General features: G+C 39.3%; 1 protein-coding gene across 4 annotated transcripts in view; it reads right to left on the bottom strand.

Moving 5' to 3' along the window:
• MYO1B (myosin IB) overlaps positions 1-22116 on the bottom strand; it is a 168014-nt gene extending 145898 nt beyond the window's left edge. For all 4 annotated transcript variants that reach the window (XM_065413246.1, XM_065413248.1, XM_065413247.1 and 1 more), the window contains exons 1-2: positions 21982-22116; positions 397-512 (exon numbers count right to left, since the gene is read on the bottom strand). In XM_065413246.1, the coding sequence (XP_065269318.1) occupies positions 397-512; positions 21982-22116 (251 nt within the window). The remainder of the gene's footprint in view (positions 1-396; positions 513-21981) is intronic.
• Between the last annotated feature and the right edge of the window lie 1540 nt (positions 22117-23656).

Genomic DNA, 23656 nt, shown 5'->3' with positions numbered 1-23656 from the left:
CTGCTAATCTCTCCACACAATAGAACTTTAAGTGCTTCTATTGTACATTAATAGTATTAAGTTAACTTATTACTGGAAAATATTTAACATTTAGGGGCCTCTGCAGTTTTATTTGTTTTACAATGTTGTAATAGAGGTTACCATTGAACAATTACCAGAAAGAAACTTTCCCCCATATCGCATTTAAGAACCTAAATATGAAATGAAGAAATAGGCACTAAAGTAAATATTTCAACTTTTCGTTTAAAATAAAAATCTACAATTAAACTTTGCATACTTAGAGCTCATAAAATCCTGAGCAGATAAAAAACATCATCTTCTATGACATAAGGAAGACAGCTGGCCCCATCTGTTTCAAAGTAGAACGGAAACCTAAAGCTTCTGCATTATACTTACATGTGAGGACTGAGTTCATAAAAGTTTCTGTTCCTGTATTCTTCAACTTTCTCTGGTGAATAAATGGGTAGAGGTCTATATGGGTTTATTGATACAACCACACTGCCAATGTATGTCTGTAGGAGAAAAATAATGCAGAATACAGTGTTTTAATACTCAAAAATGAGATTTTATTATGACCTTAAAAAAAAATCCTTTAAAAAAAATCAATTTTTGCTGTTATATTTAATTCATCAGTTCTATGTGTCAGGAAAACATTTGCTGAGAAAAACAACAACTTTTTTACAATGAATACATTCAAAACATTCATTTATACACTAAAAGCCTCTCAAAATCTCTCTCAGTTAAGGGCTCTTAGGTTCTACAGAGATAAAAGGAATAAAAACAACAATACTGACAGACTCTTTAAGCAGCTCCTTCTACATTATACCGGCAGACTGCTCCTACTTTAAGTGGGGATTAATTTTTGAAAGAATTATCAGGGCTCTGCTGTGCTGCATAAGGGAAGGGTGTGTTTATATAAAATCAAAATGAAATAGTTCTATGTATTTTCCTACACAATTTTTAAATATTACACAATTCCAACTAGTCTTCAATATTTAAAACAGAAAACAAGACAATTTAGTTTAATTTTTCAGACCAATAAGCCAACCTGAAAGTAATTATTTAACTCTTCCCCCCACCCCCCTTTAAATAGAGAGCCTCACTTATAAGGTGCATCGGTTAGCAAATTTCTCCATTATATATGCAAGTGCATATAAAGTGAAGATGGCATAAAACAATGAGCACTTTGTTACATGATGTACAAAACAGAAATTACTCATTGTTCATTAATACTTTATGATGTTCTGTCCAGGGAACAAACAAACACTAAAGCTGCACAAACATTATTTAAAGATCAGAGTATCAAAAGTTTTCCACTAAGTGTTTCAGATCAGCTACTTACCAATATTTCCAATGTTAATACTGCTTAAATGACATAGCACATGGCAGAAGCCAGATTATCGGTTTTTTTGGTTCGGCGGGGCAGCGCTCGAGGTTTTTGTTGTTGTTGTTTTTGTTTCAGCCGGGTGGCGCTCGGGGGGGGGTTGTTTTCGTTTCCGCAGCATGGCGTGGCGCTGCGGGGGGGGGGGGTGGCGGGGCAGTGCTCGGGAGGGGGTATTTCGGGGGGGGGGGTTACGGCGGGGCGGCACTTTTTTTTTTTTTTTTTGCTTGGGGTGGCAAAAAAGTTAGAGCCAGCCCTGGTGACACCAATTCAGTTTGAAAAGGAGACCGGAAATCAGAAACTCTGGGAGTCCAGTCCTGAGGAGCCCTTAACCTAACCATACACTGAAACTCCTCAAGAGCTTTAAACTCTCCTCGGGACTAAAGTCTACAGCAGGGGTCGACAACGTTCGGCACGCGGCTCGCCAGGGTAAGCACCCTGGCGGGCCGGGCCAGTTTTATTTACCTGCTGACGTGGCAGGTTCGGCCGATCGCGGCCCCCACTGGCCGCGGTTCGCTGTCCCGGGCCAATGGGGGCGGCAAGAAGCGGCGCGGGTGAGCGATGTGCTGGCCACGGCTTCTCGCCGCCCCCATTGGCCCGGGACCTGCCGCGTCAGCAGGTAAATAAAACTGGCCCGGCCCGCCAGGGTGCTTACCCTGGCGAGCCGCGTGCCGAACGTTGCCGACCACTGGTCTACAGCAAAATTGTGCATCAGCAGAGCTACAGACCTATGGCACTCCTATAGCTGTGAAAGAGCTTAGCTTCAAACCCTTGCGCTATGTCTACACTAGGAACTAGGGGTGTGATTCTCCTGCTCGTGTACACATACTCATGCTAGCTTTCATCAAGCTACCACAAGTATAAATAGTGATGTAGCCATGGTACCACAGGTCGTGGCAGTGAAGGCATGGCAAAGCCAAGCCGAGTACATACCCACTGGTTTCAGGCAGGCTGGTACCCTGCGTTATTCAGCCATATATCTCCACTGCCGCTACCCTGATATTTATACTCACGGTAGCTTGATGAAAGCTAGTACAAGTATGTGTATATGGAGAAGAGGAATCTCACCCCTAGCTCGTAATGTACAGGTAGCCTCATAAGCCTCATAGGAGCTTAAAAGCTACAGCAACCTGCTATAAATGGGGAGGTTTGTCAAGTCAGGATACAAATAAGTGAGAATTCTTCTGTAGTTTTTCACTTCAAGCCTGAGGTATAGCTTTTATTGTGCGAATTCTATGTGTAATTGCAGTCATCCAGGGAGACTCTGAGAGGAAAAGTAGGGACAGTTCATTCTCATCTCACACTGGTTTGTTTATTGCAGCACTCTTAACATAGCATGATACAATATAACTACAGCACCTGGACAGAAGATCAGGGCTCCCATTCATGTAGTGCACAGCAATCTGCACCTAAATACTACTGCAAGATCACTGGATTCTGATGTATTGGTGTGGCAGACTGGAAATTCTGCAAAACATATCTCAGACTCAACAAGAACATACTGCTTCAGCATGCACCGAAACTCAAGTTTCTAGTATTCTTCACAGCCATGAAGATTAGACACAATTTAAACAACAATAAAATTACATTATGGGACATAATTATCCAGCAAGTGGTGGATTCCACAGCAAATTTAATGAATGCAGAATCACAGAATATACATACTCCAGGTAGTGGGTGTCACCCTTGATATTCACCATTCAAGAACAATAAAAATACTATATATAAATATCAGTATTAGTGGCAAAAAAAAGAGAGGCAAAAGATTTCAGGCCAAGATTTTAAAGAATGATGAGGGATTTTGGGTGCTCCACCTTAACACTGAAATGGGCCTAATTTTAAAAAGTGCTGATCACACACCATCCAAAAACCAAGCATCACCGGTTGAATACCGAAAAGCTGATGCAACCAAAATCAGTCACTTTTTAATATCTTTCCATCTATAGTACTTATATGCTCCCCCCACCTCCCCCAATCCATCCATCACTGCTGTATTGTAGTGCCTCGCAATCTTTAATGCATTTATCCTATGAAATAAGGAAATACTATTATCTCCTTTTTACAGATGGGAACTGAGGCACAGAGAAAATAAGTGACTTGCCCAGGGTCACACTGAAAGTCTGTGGTGGAGCAGGAAATTGAACCTAGGTCTCCCCCATCCCAGGATAGTACCCTAATCACTACACCACCCTTTCTCTCTGGCCTTATACGTTGGCCTTTATGCCCAGGCTGATACTGTCCTTAATTGTGCTCTTGTGCCAGATTTAGATTTTTTTAATCAGTGGGGTTTTTTGATCTATACAGAGACATCCAAAACAAGTCAATGCTTTCCCCCATATTAAAAAAATTAAATGTTTACCATTTGGCAAAAAAAAGTTCACCCTTAAGCAGAAATCTTGAATGTCAAGTTTCACCACAGACCATATTTGTATAGTCAAGTTGTAAATCTGTGATAAAGGCTGCCAGCATCTTTCGCCCCATTTAAATAGAGTTGCACAAATGACACTGCCTAGATAAACAGGAAGTTTCACTGTGTATGTTCTAGAGACTCCTGTAGTTTATCTTTGCAATGCTTGTTGCCTACAGAATGAATCAGTAGAAACCACCGTTGACAATTCATTATACAACTACAGCTGCCCTGAGATATAATACTTCACTAATTGTGTGTAAGACTTACTATTTCTAAATAAACTCCATATTCATCTGTTTTAGAGCTGATCAGATTACTTACCAACAGAATATTGTTCCGGTCAGAAAATACCAATTCATCAAAAAAATCAGTGTTCTGCGGGAAGGTGTTGATTTCAACGGGCTTGTCTAAACAGGACATTACCGCACAGCAAGCCAGAGCGTGAATCTACAGTGCACTAGTTTGACGTGCAGTAACATCCCGTATGGACGCTGCTACAGCACCCGGAAAGTTCCAGAGCAGTAACATCCCATGTAGATAAGCCAACTGAAACTTAGGACCAACATGCCTGGTTTACTGCCAGGTCACCCACCTTCCTCCCCAGTTCCTAGGCAGCGTACCTAGCAAGCTACTGGGGAACATAGGCACACTGGGTGCCTGGTCTCATGGCAGTCCTCCTTGGAAGACAGGCAGTAGATCAAAAAAATTCCATTCTCCTAAAACAGAATCTTTTCAGTCTTTCCCTCCCACAAAAAAAGTTTCACTTTTTTTTTGTTTTTTAAACCCTTTCTTCTGATTCAGGATCTTGGCGGGGTGGGGGAGAGACACAAGATTTCGAAGTTTTTCACAGGAGGGAAAGACTGTTTTCTGGTCATCTCTAATCTGTTTGTGTTGCCTTGCAATAAAAGGCAAACAGTAATCTTCCACCGTATCTACTCTGCCCCCTGCTTACACAGAAGTTGGGAAGCCCACCAATCGGTAAGTCTATGGATCCTTGCTGAGAGTAACCAAGTGATCCACAAGAGTAACAGGCCTTGCGCATGTTGTTCTGTAATCTTTATATACAGACTCCCGGTGTAAGATTCTTCACTGCAGAATTATTTAAAGTTTCCTCTCATGTCTCAAAGAATTATAGAAGGTTGCAAATGCCAACAGAGCTCACTGCAAAACTGTTGCCAAAAGGCAGTAAAGAGAGGTAGGCAGGTCTTGAAGGAATTCAGCTGAATATACACTGTATTATCAACAAGGGTCCTCAAGAAACTGAGGAGGGAGCCCTTTAAGCTATTTCACCACTATAATACTATGCAGTTTAGCTGCTGGAGTTCCTTGAAAAGTTTTAGGATGCCAAGGTAAGGAAGGACAGGTAGAAGAAAGAAACCTTTGATTTTTTTAGTTTTGAAAATAGATATTTAAAGAACATTTATTTAGAACCAGCCTTGTACAGTTAAGCATTGCTTAAATCATGTGTTTTGGGAATAGAAGTCAGCTGTTCATTGTCAAACATGTACAAAACCAGACAATATAATCCTAAAATAACCAATATTTCAAAAAGTCAAGCAACTATATACAGACAAGGACATACACATTATGCCTATTTTAAAAACTAAGCATGCCAAGAAATCATTGCTTTGGACTAAAAATGGCTTAGATGAGCTAAAAAGTTTCCTCCCCTCACCCCCTTTAAATGAATACCGTACAGCAAGTAAGATACCTAATAGTTATTTGCTAGTGGTGGTTGATCCGATTCCACATACCCAGGATGACCACCGCATAAAATCTTCGTTCCCACCAGAATTCTACTATTAGTCCCCTCCCCCAAAAAAGGCTTAATTCCTTGAGCATGCAGTTAATGTAGTAACATTCCAGTAATGAAAACAGAATTCCTGGAGTAGTGGGAGAAAATACAGTGGCAACCAGAGTATTAAAAATACTCTTCATTTTCCCTGTGTTCTTATATTAAGTTGAAAGCCAAGGGATTTGTCTCATGATTAAACCACTGAATCCAGTCAAGAGATCTGGATTTCATGCTTGGCTTTGCCACAGACTTCTTCTGTGAGCTTGGACAAGGCCTTAGATTCTCTTGTACCTTGGTTTCACCATCTACAGTTACCTAAATCCTCCTGTTTGTTACACGCATTTGTTGCATCCAGTCTTAAAACCTAATAGGAAACAGTTTACCATTTGTGTTCCATAGCACCTAGTACAATCGGGCTTCAATCTGACTTGAGCTTCCAGGTTGCTATGGAATAAAATCAATCATCCAGAGCAGCAGCATTATAATACACCAGCATTTCACCTCTGGCAACTGGAATTCAAATTCTGACAAGGTCATATACTAATACATGTGGTGCTCTTATCTTAGTTCACCAATATCAACGTCAGCCAAGCCACCACACAATGCAGACAATTCATTTCTATTGACTTGAGAGGTTAAGATCTGAAGTAGAAAGAATTTTGCAGTTCAAAACAGGATTGGCAAAGTTATGTAAGGAAATAATGCAACTAATATGCCTGTTTAAAGCCAGTATTGGGAAGTCTCATTTTCAAAGACACTAAATTCATTTTTTTATTTTTCTAGGAGTGAAAGGAAGGACAAAAAGTTATGTCAGCTTGGGTAGGGGAGTGTAACAGCATGGAATAATTCCATAATTAAGTCACTGACGTCACTTTTGACATAATCACAATGCAATGCCAGATCATCATAGCACAATTCTATTATGGCCGTCTGCAACTCTGTAATAAAACATCTCTTTATCCCCCAGTTGCATGGAAGATGGCACAGGATAATAGCAGCTCTGGTCCATTCAATTTGGCCAGCTCAATTTACCAGATATCAGGAACTGTGATTTGCTTTGGTGACAAGAATTAAGGTCATATTGATGTAGCCAACAGAAGAAAAAAAGACAGCAGCTTTACCTGGTTTGTCAACTTTTCACACAAGCACAGGTTGTTGTGGAGTTGGATGGAAATGGAAAATTTGGGTTTGTAGATGAGATGTTGGCTCTAAAAAACCCCCCAGAGAATTGGAGGAGGCAGTCGTTGTTTCACTATGCAGCTGAAGAAATATACAACGTCAGACATTTTACCAAAACAGTACTCCCCCCATGATGATTAAAATGCTCTGACTAAAGACACTAATCTGCTGACTGTACTGCAGCCCAAAGCAAAATACAGAACACAAAGTGTGTGTGTTGCCACTGGCTAACTAAATATTAGATGAAAGTATACTTGCCTGGTTTTAAGTACACTACCATACATAAAAATAACAGGAGTACTTGTGGCACCTTAGAGACTAACAAATTTATTAGAGCATAAGCTTTCGTGGGCTACAACCCACTTCTTCTTATGCTCTAATAAATTTGTTAGTCTCTAAGGTGCCACAAGTACTCCTGTTATTTTTGCGGATACAGACTAACACGGCTGCTACTCTGAAAACTACCATACATGTTTAAGTCAGCTGGCGGTGACACACATAAAACCTGACCTTGGAGGTAGACTGCACAAGTAAGCTGTGTAGAAGAGCACCAAGAAAGATCCAAAACAAAACTTGGGGAGAGACAGTCAACTTAGACAAAGGAATGGAATTGTTGGGCAAAAAGCATCAGGAATTTAAGCAGGATTATTTCCTACTCAAAATATCACAGTCCAAAGGGCAGTGTAAAAACAAAATCAAATATGCACCACAGCCCCCTAACTACTACCATGAGGGATGATTTAAATACCTAGATAAAAGGAATCACCCAAGCAATGCAAAATGCAGGGGGATGTAGAGATGCATAGCCACATGCTCAAAGGGCTGGGGAGAGTTACAGCATGCCTACCTTTGGGAAATTACTGAAAACTAGTCATTTAGGGCTCAACCCTGTGAGCTAAGCACCCTCATCTCCTATTACTGGAGCCAAGGAGAGTTATGGGCAATGTGCACCTAGCGGGACTGAAACCTTCTTCATTTTGCCACCTGTTGTAGATCCAAGCACTGGAGTGAGAGTAAAGTGTTGTCCTTATACAAGGTACATATTGGGCAAGGTGAAACAAGCTCTAATTTCACACATTTTCTCAAGAGCACAAAACTCTCTCTCTGCTGTAACATTTCTACTAACCTCAGGACCATCCTGACAGACTCTAATGTCAGTATTGACAAAATAGATCAAGTGCATTATCTAGATTGGCTTCAACAATACACAGCTGAAGATATTTTTAAATTATATATTTTATACCTATAAAAATAGCTTTATGAACAGTACTCACAATTAAAAATGGAGCATACAGTGCAAGTGGCAAGGCAGTCAAGCCAAAGAAGAGTCAAGCAATGCAAAAGAAAACACTATCTAAACACAACTGAAAATAAAAGTTTGATAACTTTTTTAAAAATAAAGAATTGTTTTCATGAACAGTAAATGCAGATTCGATAGAGTCTGTTCCAAGAAACTTCTTCACTCAATATGAACGAGCAACAATGGATGAAAAACTTTAAATGGAAACACTAAAAGTGTGTTTTGGCCAGAATGTTTGTCATTAGTTAAGTAGAAATAGAATGTAAAAATACACATCATTGTACTGGACCTTAGGTTAATTATATGGAATTACATTAAAAGTTCTGCATGGCGAGAACCATGTATTTACTTATTTTTAAAGTGCTTAGCAAATTTTGGGGCACTTAAAAATTACTCAGTTAACACTTTATGGCATTTATGAAATGAAAAAAAAAAGGGAGAGGAAACAGCATGGACTCCAGTGGTTGTGCCTTTGCCATATCCTTCTAAGTTCCCTCCACCATTTCCACAACGAACTCCAGGCAACCATCTTATTTACAGCACTAACAGTGCTTTTTTGTCCTCTCCGCAGGATCTATGGGGAACAGAGATGTCCCCTCCCTTGAGGCCTCCCTGTAACTGAGCTCAACTAGCCCACGGCCCCTCTCTCTTCTCTCCCCATGAGACTTCCTCCCTGCCTCCTTATCAGCCTTGGGCTAATTCGCTCCTTAACCCAGACAGCCAGATTATCAAATTACTTCCATCAGCTTTCTGAAGGGAAACGAATTAACATCTGCCGTTCAAAGTGCAGGCTCACCTGTTCGCTTCCTGCATTCTGTCACAGAGAGTAAGGAAGGGTTACAGCTAATTAAAAAGTCAGCATCAAATAGGGTAACCAGACAGCAAGTGTGAAAAATCAGGACGGGGGGTGGGAGGTAATAGGCACCTATACAAGGCAAAGCCCCAAGTATCAGGACCGTCCCTATAAAATTGGGACATCTGGGCTTCCTAGCATCAAAAGACAGACAGACAGACAAAGTGCCACCTTAACGCTGTATTTCCTGGGTTTCTGACATTTGGAGGGATTTTTACCCTAATATTCTTATATGGTAACATGCTCTCAAACCACTAGTACATGCCTGTAATTTTATCCTCACATTAATGAAATGTCAGAGGAGAAATTTCCTAGTTTTCTTCCCCCCACCCCCCTCACAAATAATCCTAACATATATCAAGGAACAAATGAAGCATGTGCAGATAAGAGAGGTTCCTCACTAATACACCTTCTACCATCCTTGAGAAATGCAGCTCATCTTCTGTAGGCCCTATCTCTGTGCACACAAGTATGGCGTGATGGACGTGGGTCTGCTCTGTAATATTTTGTGCATACTGAATGTGAACTGGTTATTTGGGTGGTTACTGTATGAATGTTTGGTTTGGTTTAGTGGGGGGAGTGTGTAAGAAAAGCACGCTGGAAGCAAAATAATGGCTCAAGATAAACTGCCTCCCACTTCCTCTTCCCATCAAACACTTCAGCGCTACCAAGAGACAATGCCCAAGCCAGTAAAAGTGAATATTCTACCTCCTGACTCCAACCATGTTCTAGAACTTGTTTTGCTATGCAGGGCCAAGGCTGGGAAACCAGAGAATGCAAAGGATCTCTGGCTGGATAAAAGACAACTCCCTCTGTCTCTAAGGGGGTAGCTATTGTGATGGTTGCTGAGGAGCTGTTCAGACTGACACACACTCCTGCAGAGGTGTCTGAAGTAGCATGACCCACCTGCCATCAGAGGATGGTAAGCCTATGGGCAATAGACAGGTGGGTAGACTGTAGTTTTAAAAATTCTCTCTGGATGTTTTGTTCTTATTTTTAAGATTAAAGAATACTTGGGTTTAAGAAGGCTGTCTGGTCACTCCACTAACCCAAAGCGAAGAACCGCAGGTGCTGAACCCGGTCGAAGCTTCTGGGTAAGCATGGTGGATACTCTGTATCTGAGTTCCATAGCCCAGGGCCTGGTCTAAGACTGGGCAAACTACACGCTTCCACCTCAGAAGAGGTCAAGACAGCAGGCCTGACACCTAAGGGGATGCATTCAGAGATCATGAAGGGGACAGAGGCGCAGCTGGCCCTGCAACTGTGACATATTGCTCCATCTGGGTAAGCTGTATCAAGCCCCCAGCAACCTTTGAGACTTATCAGGGGCTCACATTCCCCCTACAAGTGCCTTGAATCCCCTTTGAGCCTTAGGAAACTTAACAGCCCCCTTGGGATGCCCTTAGATGCTTTAAAAAAAAGGCTATCTTTTCTATTGACAAGCCTCTCTTGTGTTCATGTTACACTTTAAGGTCTATCTCTGCCAAAAAGGGAACCAAAGATTTTTTTCCCCCTAAATGAAAGCAAACATCTCCAGTAGTCATTTGACACACTATACTAAGCGCACATTTTCTAACATTACTAAAGTGGTAATCATTTTTACAGTTTCACATTAAACTAAATTTTGATCCTGAACACGAGATTGCAGCTTTTTTTCCTACAAAGTGGGGACAAAAGTTAGAAGAATTTTGGAACTTGTATGTTTAAGAGATCTATTTTTACAGTAACCTAACTCAGAGCTATTAAGAGACAAGGCTTGTGCTATCAGCTCGTGTCTTATATCTCTTCAAATTTTACAGAGGATTTCTACCTCTACCCCAAATAAAACTTATCAGTTCTGAGGTAGTTATGACTATGTGTCAACTACAGAGTGTGAACCAAAACCAGGCTTAAAAATGGAACCTCAAGAGCCACTGCCCTTGTTCCATAATGCAATTAATTGTTCCCATTAAGAAAACAATAACAGGAGCCAATAATCCTACAGCTCTGTTCTTTATAGTGGCAATAGATAGTTGAGCTCTGACTCAGAGGGTGAATGGGGACACAGGGAGAGAAGACAGATCCACAAAGAACATTTGGTTCAATCTTCCCTATGTCTTCATCACTTCTTTTTCAGATGAAATGCCTGACACATCAGGAATGAGTACCTAGACACAGTCTTGCTGTGCTAGACAGAATCGTAGGGCAAGTCCTGACCATTTCAAGATGGCTAGGCCAGAGATAGAAGTAAAGCTGAGTGGAAAAGTAAAACTTTACTGAACAAACAGGCTATATTACAAGGCAAAAAAATAAGGAAAAACAGGAAGCACTCTCAAGTTATGAAATAACCATACCACAAGCCAAGCCAGGAGCATATGACTACTTATTCCAGGGGTTCTCAAACTGGGGGTCAGGTCCCCTCAGGGGGTCATGAGATTATTACATGGGGGGTCGTGAGCTGTCAACCTCCACCCCAAACCCCGCTTTGCCTCCAGCATTTATAATGGTGTTAAATATATAAAAAAGTGTTTTTAATATATAAGGGGGGTCGCACTCAGAGACTTGCTATGTGAAAGGGGTCACCAGTAAAAAAGTTTGAGAGCCACTGACTTATTCAACCTAGGTTATGACTATGACCTCACACAAGAAGTCCCCTCAAGTTGTTATACTGAAACACCAAATATGCAAGCTTCAAATGAAAGTAAAACTGCACCATGTGTTCAGCACCATACAAGTTAATTCCTGATCAGAGTTGCTCACACATGCCATGCACAAACAATCCAAAGCAGAGACTAAATGCACTGGGAAACCCAGAGGGAGATTCTATTTTAGAGTTTTTAAAAAAAATGATGAAGTGAGAGGGGAACATTATAGCTGACTTCAGTTAGCCTTTGAACCCAAGGAAATGGGCTTTCAAACTGCTAAAATATAAATTGTTTATAAGATAGAAAATCTTGTGACCCTGTTTCATTTCCACCTTCCACCTTTCCCCTTCTTACAGGTCAGCAAAGCTCTTTGCTGCCGAAGAGTAATATATAAGTTTATATTGCAGTTCAAATCTGAATTTGGGGAGAGGACTAGGATTGTGCCAACAAGCAAATGGAAACAGAGTAATAGAAAAACAAAGAAAATCTATATATTACATGATGAGGAGAAAAGCTTCTTTTACCTGAAACAGAGGGTGGGAAGAAGGGGAGGTAACAGGACTGAAGAAGGATGGAAGGAAGAGAGGACTGAGGTTCAGGGTTCAATATTTTATTTGCCCCTCTCCTAAGAAATCTGACGGCCCCACCTTGTTTGCTTTTTATTTTTTTAGGGCTGTCAAGCGATTTAAAAAGGTAAGCACAATTAATCACACTGTTAAACAATAGAATAATGTTTATTTAAATATTTTTGGATATTTTCTACATTTTCAAATATACTGATTTCAATTACAACATATAACACAAAGCGTACAGTGCTTACTTTATATTAATTTTTGATTAAATATTTGTGCTATAAAAACAAAAAATAATATTTTTCAATTCACCTCATACAAGTACTGTAATACAATCTCTTCATCATGAAAGCTGAACCTACAAATGTACAATTATGTACAAAAAAACTGCATTCAAAAATAAAACAATGTAAAACTTTAGAGCCTACAAGTCTACTCAGTCCTACTTCTTGTTCAGTCAGTCACACAGACAAGGTTTACAATGTCACCTGAAAGTGAGAAAAGGTGTTCACATGGCACTGTTGTAACCGGCGTTGCAATATATTTACATGCCAGACGCATTAAAGATTCATATGTCCCTTCATGCTTCAAACACCCTTCCAAAGGACATGCATCCATGCTAATGAGGGGTTCTGCTTGATAATGATCCAAAGCAATGCAGACCTGTTCATGTTCACTTTCATCACCTGAGTCAGATGCCACCAGCAGAAGGTTGATTTTCTTTTTTGGTGGTTCGGGTTCTGTAGTTTCCACATCAGAGTGTTGCTCTTTTAAGACTTCTGAAAGCATGCTCCACACCTCATCCCTCTCAGATTTTGGAAGGCACTACAGATTCTCAAATCTTGGGTTGAGTGCTGTAGCTATCTTTAGAAATCTTACATTGGTATCTTCTTTGTGTTTTGTCAAATCTGCTGTGAAAGTGTTCTTAAAATGAACAACATGTGCTGGGTCATCATCCAAGACTGCTATAACATGAAATATATGGTAGAATGCAGGCAAAACAGAGCAGGAGACATACTATTCTCCCTCAAGGAGTTCAGTCAATTTAATTAACACTTTTTTTTAAACGAGCGTCATCAGCATGGCAGCATGTCTTCTGAAATGGTGGCCCAAGCATGAAGGGGCATACAGATGTTTAGTATATCTGGCACATAAATATCTTGCAATGACGGCTACAAAAGTGCCATGCGAATGCTTCTTCTCACTTTCAGGTGACGTAAATAGGAAGCCGGCAGCATTATCTCCCGTAAATGTAAACAAACTTGCTTGTCTTAGTGATTGGCTGAACAAGAAGTAGGATTAAGTGGACTTGTAGGCTCTAAAGTTTTACATTGTTTTGTTTTTGAGTGCAGTTACGTAACAAACAAAAAATAAATAAATCTACATTTATAAGTTGCACTTTCACAATAAAGAGACTGCATTATGGTGTTGTATGAGGTGAACTGAAAAATACTATTTCTTTTGTTTATCATTTTTACAATGCAAATAATTGTCATAAAAATATAAAGTGAGCACTGTACATTTTGTATTCTGTGTTGTAATTTGAAAATGTAGAAAAACATCCAAAAATATGTAATAAATTTCAATTGGCATTCTATTGTTTAACAGTGCGATCAAAACTGCGATTAATCATGATTAATTTTTTTGAGTTAATTGCATGAGTTAATTGCGATTACTTGACAGCCCTGTTTTTTTTAATTTTTGTTAAGGTCCAGAAGGAGGTAAGAAGGCAGACAAGTTAAAACTTGCTGGGGGAAGTTAAAGGGCGGGGGAGGGGGAGAGGCAGGAAAAAAAAAAAACAGGGGTGATATTATGGAATGAATCTATTGTAGACCACCAAAATCAGGTGGAGGATGATTTTAGAACAAACAAATTGCCAAAACATAGCACAGGGTAGTAATGGGGGATTAACTGCCAACACAGCTGTTGGAAACAGTAACATCTTGTTTCAGATAGTGGAGGAAGTAACCTAACAGGAAGGAATTGGTTGCAAATCTAAAGGTTGAACTCAATTCGATGGAAGTGATCATGTAACGATAGATTTCATGATTTTAAAGAAAGGAAGGAGTGAGAGGAGCAGAATAAGGACAAGGGACTTAAAGTAGAATTTAACAACCTCGAGAACTGATAGATAAGGTGCCAAGGAAGAAAACCTAAGGGGAAAAGGCATTCAGGAGAGCTGGCCGCTTCTTAAAGAGACAGTATTAAAGGCATAACAGCAACTATCGCGATGCAAAGGAAAGACAGAAAGAACAGTAAGAGGCCAATATGGCTCCATCAGGAGCTCTTTAAATGACCTGAAAATCAAAAAGGAATCCTACAAAAATTGGAAACAGTCATAAATTGCTAAGGATGAGTACAAAAGAATAGCACAAGCATGTAGAGACAAAATCAGAAAGGTTAAGGCACAAAATGAGATATACCTAGCAAGGCACATAAAAGACAAAAAGAGGTTCTTTAAATACATTAGGAGCAAGAGAAAGACGAAAGAAATTGTAGATCCACTGCTTAGCAGAGAAGGAAAGCTAATATCAAGAAGGCCGAGGTGCTTAATGCCTATTTTCCTTCAGTCTTCACTAAAAAAAGCTAACGGTGACCAGATGCTCAACACAATTAATATTAACAACAAGTGGGAAGGAACAGAAGCCAAAATAGAGTAAGAACAGTTAAAGTATATTTAGGTAAGTTAGATGTATTCACATCACAGGGCCTGATGAAATTCATCCTAGGGCACGTAAGGACCTTGCTGAGGCAATCTCTCAATCGTTAGTGATGATCTTCAAGAACTCACAGAGGACTGGCTGGGGCCTAGAGGACTGAAGGGCAAACATAGTACTTACTTTTAAAAAGTGGAACAAAGAGACCTGGAATCGAAGTTAGGTTGACACCTGGAAAGGTGCTGGAACAAATTATTAAACAACCTATTTATAAGTAGATAGAGGATACTAGGGTAAATAAGGAATAGCCAGCATGAATTTGTCAAGAACAAATTGTGCAAAACTAATCTAATTTCCTTCTTTGACAGGATTATTGGCCTAGTGGATTGGAGGCGGGGAGACGATGGGCTACCAACGTGATACCTTGATTTTAATAAGGTTTTTCACTTCATACAGCCCCACATGACATTCTTGCAGGCAAACTAGGGAAATATGGTCCAGATGAAATTACTATAAAGTGGGTACACAGCTGGTTGAAAGACCATACTCAAAGAATAGTTAACAATAGTTTGCTGTCAAACTGTGAGGATGTCTCTAGTGGGATTCCACAGGGGTCCATCCTGCATCCAGTACTATTCAATAAGTTCATTAATGGCTTGGATAATGGAGAGAAGAGTGTGGTTGTAAAATTTGTAGATGACACCACGCTGGGAGGGGTTGCAAGAACTCTGGAGGACAGGATTAGAATTCACAATAACCCTGATAAATTGGGGAATTGGTCTAAAATCTACAAAATGAAATTCAATAAAGACAAGCGCAAAGTACTATATTTAGGAAGGAAAAAATCAAACGTACAACTATAAAATAGGGAATAACTGGCTAGGCAGTCACACTGCAGAAAAAGTATCTGCGGGCTATAGTGAATCACAAATGGATATGAGTCAACAATGTGTTGCAGCTGTGAAAAACGCTAATATCAATCTGGGGTGTATTAACCGGAAAGTCATATCTAAGATATGGGAAATAATTGTCCTGCTCCATTCAGTACTGGTGAGGCCTCAGCTGGAGTACTGTGTCTTGTTCTGGGCACCACACTTAAGGAAAGATGTGGATAAATTGGAGACAGTCCAGATAATTGCAAGAAAAATAATAAAAACAACCTGTGAGGAAAGATTAAAATAACTGGGCATGTTTAGTCTTGAAACAAGAAGGCTGAGGAAGGACTTGATAAACAGTCTTCAAATATATTAAGGGCTGTTATAAAGAGGATGGCGATCAATTGTTCTCCATGTCCACTGAAGGCAGAACAAGATGTAACCGGTTTAATCTGCAGCAAGGGAGCTTTAGGTTAGATATTAGGAAAAACTTTGCAAGTATAAGGATAGCTAAGTTCTGGACTAGGCTGCCAAGAGAGGCTGTGGAATCCCCATCAGAGGTTTTTAAGAAAAGATTAGATGAACATCTGTCAGGCTGGGTCCTGCCTCAGCGCAGGAGGCTGGACTAAATGACTTCTGGAGTCCCTTCCAGCCCTACAGTTCTATGATGATATTGTTTCTTCCTCTGCCATGAAAAGTTTAGAGGCTACTTCAACTGAAGGGAGTGAAGCTAAATCATCATCTTTGTTGCTGATTAACAGCTTGGTAATTCCAATTACAGGAGCAAATCAGTGCAGATTCAAGAAGCCAAAGTAGAAAGGTCTGTATATTCACAATATGGTTAGAGAATAACCGTATAGTGTTTATACAAGTATCTATAATCTGATTGGCTAGTAAAAGACATCTAATTACACCATAATGTTAGTCTCTAAGGTGCCACAAGTACTCCTGTTCTTTTTGCGGATACAGACTAACACGGCTGCTACTCTGATACGTGCTATATGAATATTAAGAAACAGACATGAAATAATTATGCAAGTCAGAAATTAGAGTGCACTGAATTGCAAAACTGCAAAAAACTGTACAGTTATGCATCAAACTGTACAGCATTCACTGCACTCTGACTGATAAACCCCATTTCAGTGTACCATATAACACCAATCAGATCAATAGTTAACAGTAGTCCGCTTGTACCATTCATATTTTGCACCAAAATATATTAAGGAAAGTTTAGAAGTTACAGTAAAAAGGGGTTCATTCTTGTATTAAGATGCTCCTCCTAGGTGTACGCCATTTCTACTCATTCAAGGAGGAAAAGAATAGGGTTCAAACTACACAAGCAAACAAAATACAAGTAGTAGGGGCTGAAGTGATTTTGACTCCTCAGCAGATCTGTGAATGAGTAGACAGGACAGAGGGACACAGGGAAGCCTTGATCAAAGCAGCATGCTTTGGGAACTGAAATAAATATGGCTGCTGATTTTGCACTTGACCCCAAATGCCATTTAAATGATGCACCTGGATGACAGACTTTGAAAGACTGGAGTACTCAGACAGTTGAACCCTTTCCTGTCGGAAAAGTAGGCCAAGATCAGGCCCTGCTGATAGAACTCCCACAAGCACAAATGCACCTGGCCCCCTTGTCAATCATTTCCCACTTGCCCTGAACATTTCTGGATTTTAAACACTAGGAAAAGAGACACCCTGTCCAGGAATGAGGTTCAGTTTTGTATGCAAACAAATACTCAACCAAGTCTTTGTTATCCAGTGAACCACTAATGGCATATAACATTTGTAGTCATGCCAGAATATAAGAGGAAGTTACTGTTAGAGCTGGATGAACAATTCACAATAATGTATTTAGGGAATGAAGCCGCCTCCCCCACAAATTACCCACAGACAGATTGTGACTTTTATGAAATAGTTCACTGTTTGAAGGTGTTTAATGAATGTTGTGTGAACAAACTTTAGTCTCTGAGTTGTTCACAAACTTCACTGGAATCTCCAAGTACTCAGTATTAGTGATCAGATATTCAAGCTATGTGACTGGCCAACTAAATTACATCTTATAGTTTCTGTTTGCTGATTGGCTAGCCTAACCTTTAAATTTTTGCCTTTTGAAATAAAAAAGTTAGTTTCACCATGAAATTCATTTGGTTGATTAAAAGAATCTCAAGTTTGGAATTTGCTTTCTGTAAACATCTGTACCAGTAGAACTCTGCTCAGTTGTTTGCAAAAGTGTGAATAAAAAGGGATGTAAACTTACTGGATGCAAAATTTGCTTTAAAAGTTGCCAAAAATATTTACCAACAAATAGAGCTTTTTAGTGAGAAAAGAACTGCGGACTCACACCTCACACCAGGCATTTCCAGATACAATTAAACTGAATTTCTCATTTTCAATCAACACATGCACATTACCCAGTGAGCCCCCAAAACCACTCAACACAAGATTACTGCAAAATCCTAGAGTAATTATTAGAACATTTGGCCTAACTCCAATTAAACTAGCCTTTATGCTTATTTTTATAGGCACAGTCTCTTTGCACTCTGGAATGCAACCCAACACCCAACTCGATTAAACTTTGTAAAAAAAAAAAACCAAAACTCTGAAAATGTACAACATGTAACCAATTCAGTAGCCAGTGTTCTATTATGAGGACTCTTCTTTCCTCCTGTGAGCCAAGAACATGCTGTTTTTGAAACCCTGAACTGTCTCCTATTTTTTTCTCCAAGAACTTAGATACCAAAATACAAATTTTTATTTCTATGCTTAAAGAGGGACTCACTTGTATGCAAACACTAAGTATGTGAATTTGCCAAGTGGAAGATGTGTTTTAAAAGAAGAAAGAAAAACAGGGACATAGTCATTTCTTCCTTCCCAACTCCTGAATTTTTGTAACAAGCCTGCGCATTTACACTTCCTACTTTGGAAGTAAACATTCTACATGCACTCAGATCTAAATCCTGACTCAGCCCAGAAGCACATAACCATAGGAGTTCCAACTTACTGGAGGCTACACAATGCCTACAAAGGGAATGGTATACACCCAATGTCCTGCAGAGTTGAGCTCTTAGCAGGTGCCATTTGCAGTAGCGAAGAGATGGAATTTCAGGGACGTGCAAGGAGATAGCCATTGGATCTGCAACAACTCACATCCACCAGCCAAACATCTCCCCTTCAAAGCCCTTTCCCCTCAGAAGAGTATTCTATTTCTCCTCCCTACTCCAGAAAGAACCCTGTAAAAATTCCATTTACTTTGTCCTTTGGCACTGGATTTGTTAATGTCATGCTTTAAATTATGTGCTTACCTAGAAAGACCAGCTAACATGGTTATGCAGCAGGCTCTGCTCCCTGCAAAATTAACTTTAAAAAAAATACATAAATAGTCCATGTAAGAGAGTCTATTCTCCACAGGCCAATCCCTTTGAGGGTTATAACAGGATTTTTTAACACAGTTGTAAAACTGTAACAAATAGGTAGTTCAGACACAAACCATATATGTTACTTTACCAGAAACTGATGTTTAAAAACTGATGTTGACAAAGCTGTAGTTAACTGCTGTGTAGGCATAAAAAGCAGCTGAATGGACAATGCTGTTTGGTTGTTTTTTTAACCCCTACAGTTGAATACTGAAATGAGGGAGGAACTTGAATCTACAAATTCATTAGGAAAGAAGAAGTCCATTCCTGTTGCCCTGTGAATGGACCCTGCAGGGCCAGGCTCACGCAAGAGGCATGAACTGAAGTCTGCAGGCTTTGTTCATCTCTAAGAGTTGTTCTTCAGTAGTCTCATTTTGCTCCCCATGATAGTATGCAAAACGTGAGGTCCTATATGTTAAAACATACATTACTTCCAGATGTAACAAGGGATTCGCTGTGTTCAAGCTTAAGTCTAAAAAAAAAGAAGTGAAAAATGTATTTCTCAGGGTTGAGATTTTGTGATGGGAGGGGGAAAATGGGGGCTGGTTTTTTGCTTTTTAAAAAATAAACAGGAAATAAACAAAACTCGGTCCACATGAAATTTTAAAAAACTGCAGGAAACAAAATCGTGGGGGTGAAATTTACATAGCAGCAAAATCCAATGGATCTGGAACTGAAATAACATTCCTTGAATTGTTTAGTACATAAAATTATGAAACATCACAAACCAGATAACCAGTCTACTCAACAGTACACTACTTAGCACTTCCTTGAAACAGCTATTGCTTTTATTGGCTATGAATTAAATAGTTTAATATAGTAAAAGTTCTGCTTTCATCTAAAAGTTTCCACCTTTAATAGGTGGATTAGTAAACTGAGTTTTTTAAGATCAAACAATAAAGTGATAAGTAAAGTCAGTTGAAATATCATTTATCCTTCCTATCCAGCCTACAAAAACAGGAGTTGAACTACCTGTTTGAAAGGTCTTTTTGCTTGGCAGCAAACTTTTCAGCAAAATGTATTTAAGTGTCAGGATTTTCCACCTGGAAGGCAAATGTTCCCATACTACTGAAGAAAATGACACCTTCCTTTATTTGCCAAAGCAAACAATACAATTAATTATTCTGCGGTAATAGTTTATCATCTTAGCCAACAGAATTAGAATTTTGAGAAGCTAAATCTCTTGATGTAGCTGCCTCAAAGAATGCATTTTTGAAATGACTGTGAAAACAGTATGTAATTCAGGTAGTTTTTATTCTATACATTTAAAAAAAAATAGATTAGACATTTGGTATACAAGTCTGACTTATCTCCAGAAAAAAAACTGTCCAATCTCCCAAAGTTCAATAAAAATATACAAACTTTTTCCATTCTATACTACCTAAAATTGAGGTGCTTCAAAAATCCACTCCCTAATGGCAAGCAGGCATCTTTCCTAACTGAACATCTGTGGCAGAATCTAGGGTTTCTTCACAGAATAAGTTTCTAGCTTTTATAGTTAACAACCTTCCAAACATGAACTGAGGATAAACCAACACTGTATTATGTTCTTAAATCTGCACGCAAACAGTGCCAGCACTTCGGCTGCCCTTCATGTTTTCACTTTGCTGTAACAGAGTGAAAACTGATCAGGCTAGTTAGTTTTCACTGCTACTGTTGGGAATCCACAGTCAACGCTGAAACTGACAAGAATCAGGTCAATTACACTGTGCTACATCTTGGGAATGCTGTGAGCTGGAGAGAGAAACAGTAAAGAATATATAGTGGAGCAGGGAGCACACATAATGTAGGGAAATAAAGACACATAAAGGGAGTGGAAAGAGAGGACAAATACAGAAGGCAATGCAGATAAACCACGATCTATTATAGGATAGAAACGAGAAAGTGGAATTAAGTCATGGAAGGACTGAATGCATAACTATCAAGAAACATACTATAAGTAACATTTTTAACAATTAAATAGGAAGTGGATTGAGGATACACTACAATTAAATCTGGTACACAACCCTTTTATTCCATTAAGTTACAGGTGCTATGGCTTGGAGAGCATACCTCCCCTTTGGTTCATAGCTTTCATCTTCTATCTATTAAGTACATTTTTCAAGCACTGCCTTTCATTCAGGGATCAAAAAGCTTTTGAATGACGTTACCCACACATTGCCCCAGTGACATAGGTATACTATATACATTTTAAAGAGGAAGGAACTAAGACGCAAAAGTAATGCATCTTTATAAGGCCACTCAAAAAACCTGTCGCAGAACTGGGCTCAGGACAGGAGTTCTATTTTCAATCCCTGATGTAACCATTAGAATCCACTTCCGCTTCCTAATTTATCACTGCTCAAAGATAAATACACATGAAGATTTTGATTAATCCCACACATATCCAAGTTTACAAACCACGTTTCCAGCTGCAAGCAGAAACCACAGATGCTTGTGCACATGCTTTGTTTGCAAGCAAGTGACATTTCATGTTTCCGCTAATCCCTGTAGAGTAATTCCATTAACACTCTAAATTTGTACTGTTTATACACCATATCAATGATACTTATTTTGTGGATCATGAAAAGAGGTGCCAATCAGACTACTTATATCCCACCTTCCATAGAAGCAGATTTGCTTTAAAATGTGTCTTCCTGATACAACAGCAAGATCAAACTATTTACATTGTTGATTCCCACGATGTCTTCTTTTAAAAGTGATGGGATCCAAATCCCATCTTTAGAACACCATGTGAACCTGTGCAAAGGATTCTGAAACACGTCTGAGGAAGATCAGAAGCAAGCGACTGAATAAAGGACGGCCTAAGTCACAATTAACATGCACCCACTACACAACATAATTCTAAACACTTTTTTTTAAAAGGAGGATTAAATAGCCCCCCAAGGAGATATTTGTGCAGCATGTACTTACATATATTTCACTGTGGTCAAAGCGCTTTTTGAGGTTATTAATGAATGAATCTTCACTAAGAGGCTCTAAAAGCACCATATCTCCCACTCCAATCATGTTGTCTAGAAGTGACGTCTTCACCTCCATTTTGGCCATTTTCCTCTATTGGGAGAGAAAAAACAATTTGAGCACGATTAATTTGAAAGGGTCCATTTATTCACATTTATAGGAGCTATCCAGGAGTTTGGCTGAACATCACGCAGGAACATAAATACATCGAGTGTCATTTCTATTAAATGGTTTTCAAAATGTTATATTTTTTATCTAGAAAGGACAGAATTCACAACAATAATTCAAAGCAATGTGGACATAAAACAAAGGCACCCAAAACATAGCCCACAAAGTCCTCAGACGCAGCCCTTGTTTGCTATACATCAAATATTGAGAGGCAATTCAAGGTGACTGAAGATTCCAAAAGGTCAGAACCCAAGATTCCTTTATTTGTTTTCATGGAAGAGAAGCTAGAAACAAATAAATGTTTTGATTTGCAGTTAATTTATATGGATACATTTCAAATTTAGGGCCCAATCCTGAAGTCCCTATGCAAGCGGATTTTCCAGGGACTTAGTGAAGCGTTCCCACTTTTAAGAAGTCAATTGTTTTTAAAACTGAAAATCAAGAACTGAATTGCAACTTATGCATAGAATCCAGACTCTTTTATTACAATAAAAATATGTTCAATATGTACGCAAACTCAACTTTCTATTGATTTTTAGAATGCCCACTGCTTTTTATGGGTTTACTGTCCGTATTCCAATTTGATTCAACTTTTCCCATCTTCACCTTCCCTCCGCTACTCCAAACAATCTTTTAGATTCTTAAAAGTAAAACTACTTAATTGACTTAAGTCAGACAAGAAAGCTATTCTAAATTATACATTGCATTTCCCATGTTTTTGGGTTTATTAATAGAATCTTTCCTTAGTATTCACAACATAATAGTCTGGACTGTCTACCATCCAATCACTGTAGAACTATACCTTTACCTTTGTCAAATAATTAATTTTCTTAACAACTCCTTTCAACTGGAGTGTCAATGCAGACACTCAACAATTTACTTCCAACTTCATTTGCTGAAACCAGAGATAATTTCCTGAACAGATCTTTTCAAATCAAATAGAAAATAAACGGCTCCAAAACTATGGGCATGTCTACAAAGAAAGCAAAACCCACAATTGGCCCATGCCAGCCGACTCAGACTCACAGGGCTTGGGATGCAGGACTGTTTCACTCCATGTACATTTCCAGGTTCAGGCTGGAGCCTGAGCTCTGGGGCCCTTCTACCCCGCAGTCCGAGCCCCACAAGTCCGAGTCAGCTGGCACAGGACAGCCATGGGTTTTTCTTTGCTATGTAGACATATTCTAAACTTCCCTTAATAGGGACAGGAGAAAATTGAGGACCAGGATCAAGCCAAGGAATTCATACATGTAAACGTTTTTACAACAAAATTAAATAATTGATCATAGACTGCATTGTAAATGCTGAACTACAGATAGGTGAACAGCCTTGTGACATCACAAACTCAAATAAATTTTGAGATTACTGTGCCGCCATGCAAATTTATAACAGTAGAATAGCCATATTAATGAGCAGTGACCTGTCAGTAATAAGTATCTAGGCTGTCATCTTCTGTCTA

This window comes from Emys orbicularis, chromosome 11 (assembly GCF_028017835.1).
Source record: "Emys orbicularis isolate rEmyOrb1 chromosome 11, rEmyOrb1.hap1, whole genome shotgun sequence".
Taxonomy (NCBI): Eukaryota; Metazoa; Chordata; order Testudines; family Emydidae; genus Emys; species Emys orbicularis.
Note: the sequence above shows the minus strand (reverse complement) of the source record. Positions and strands in the feature narration are given on the sequence as shown.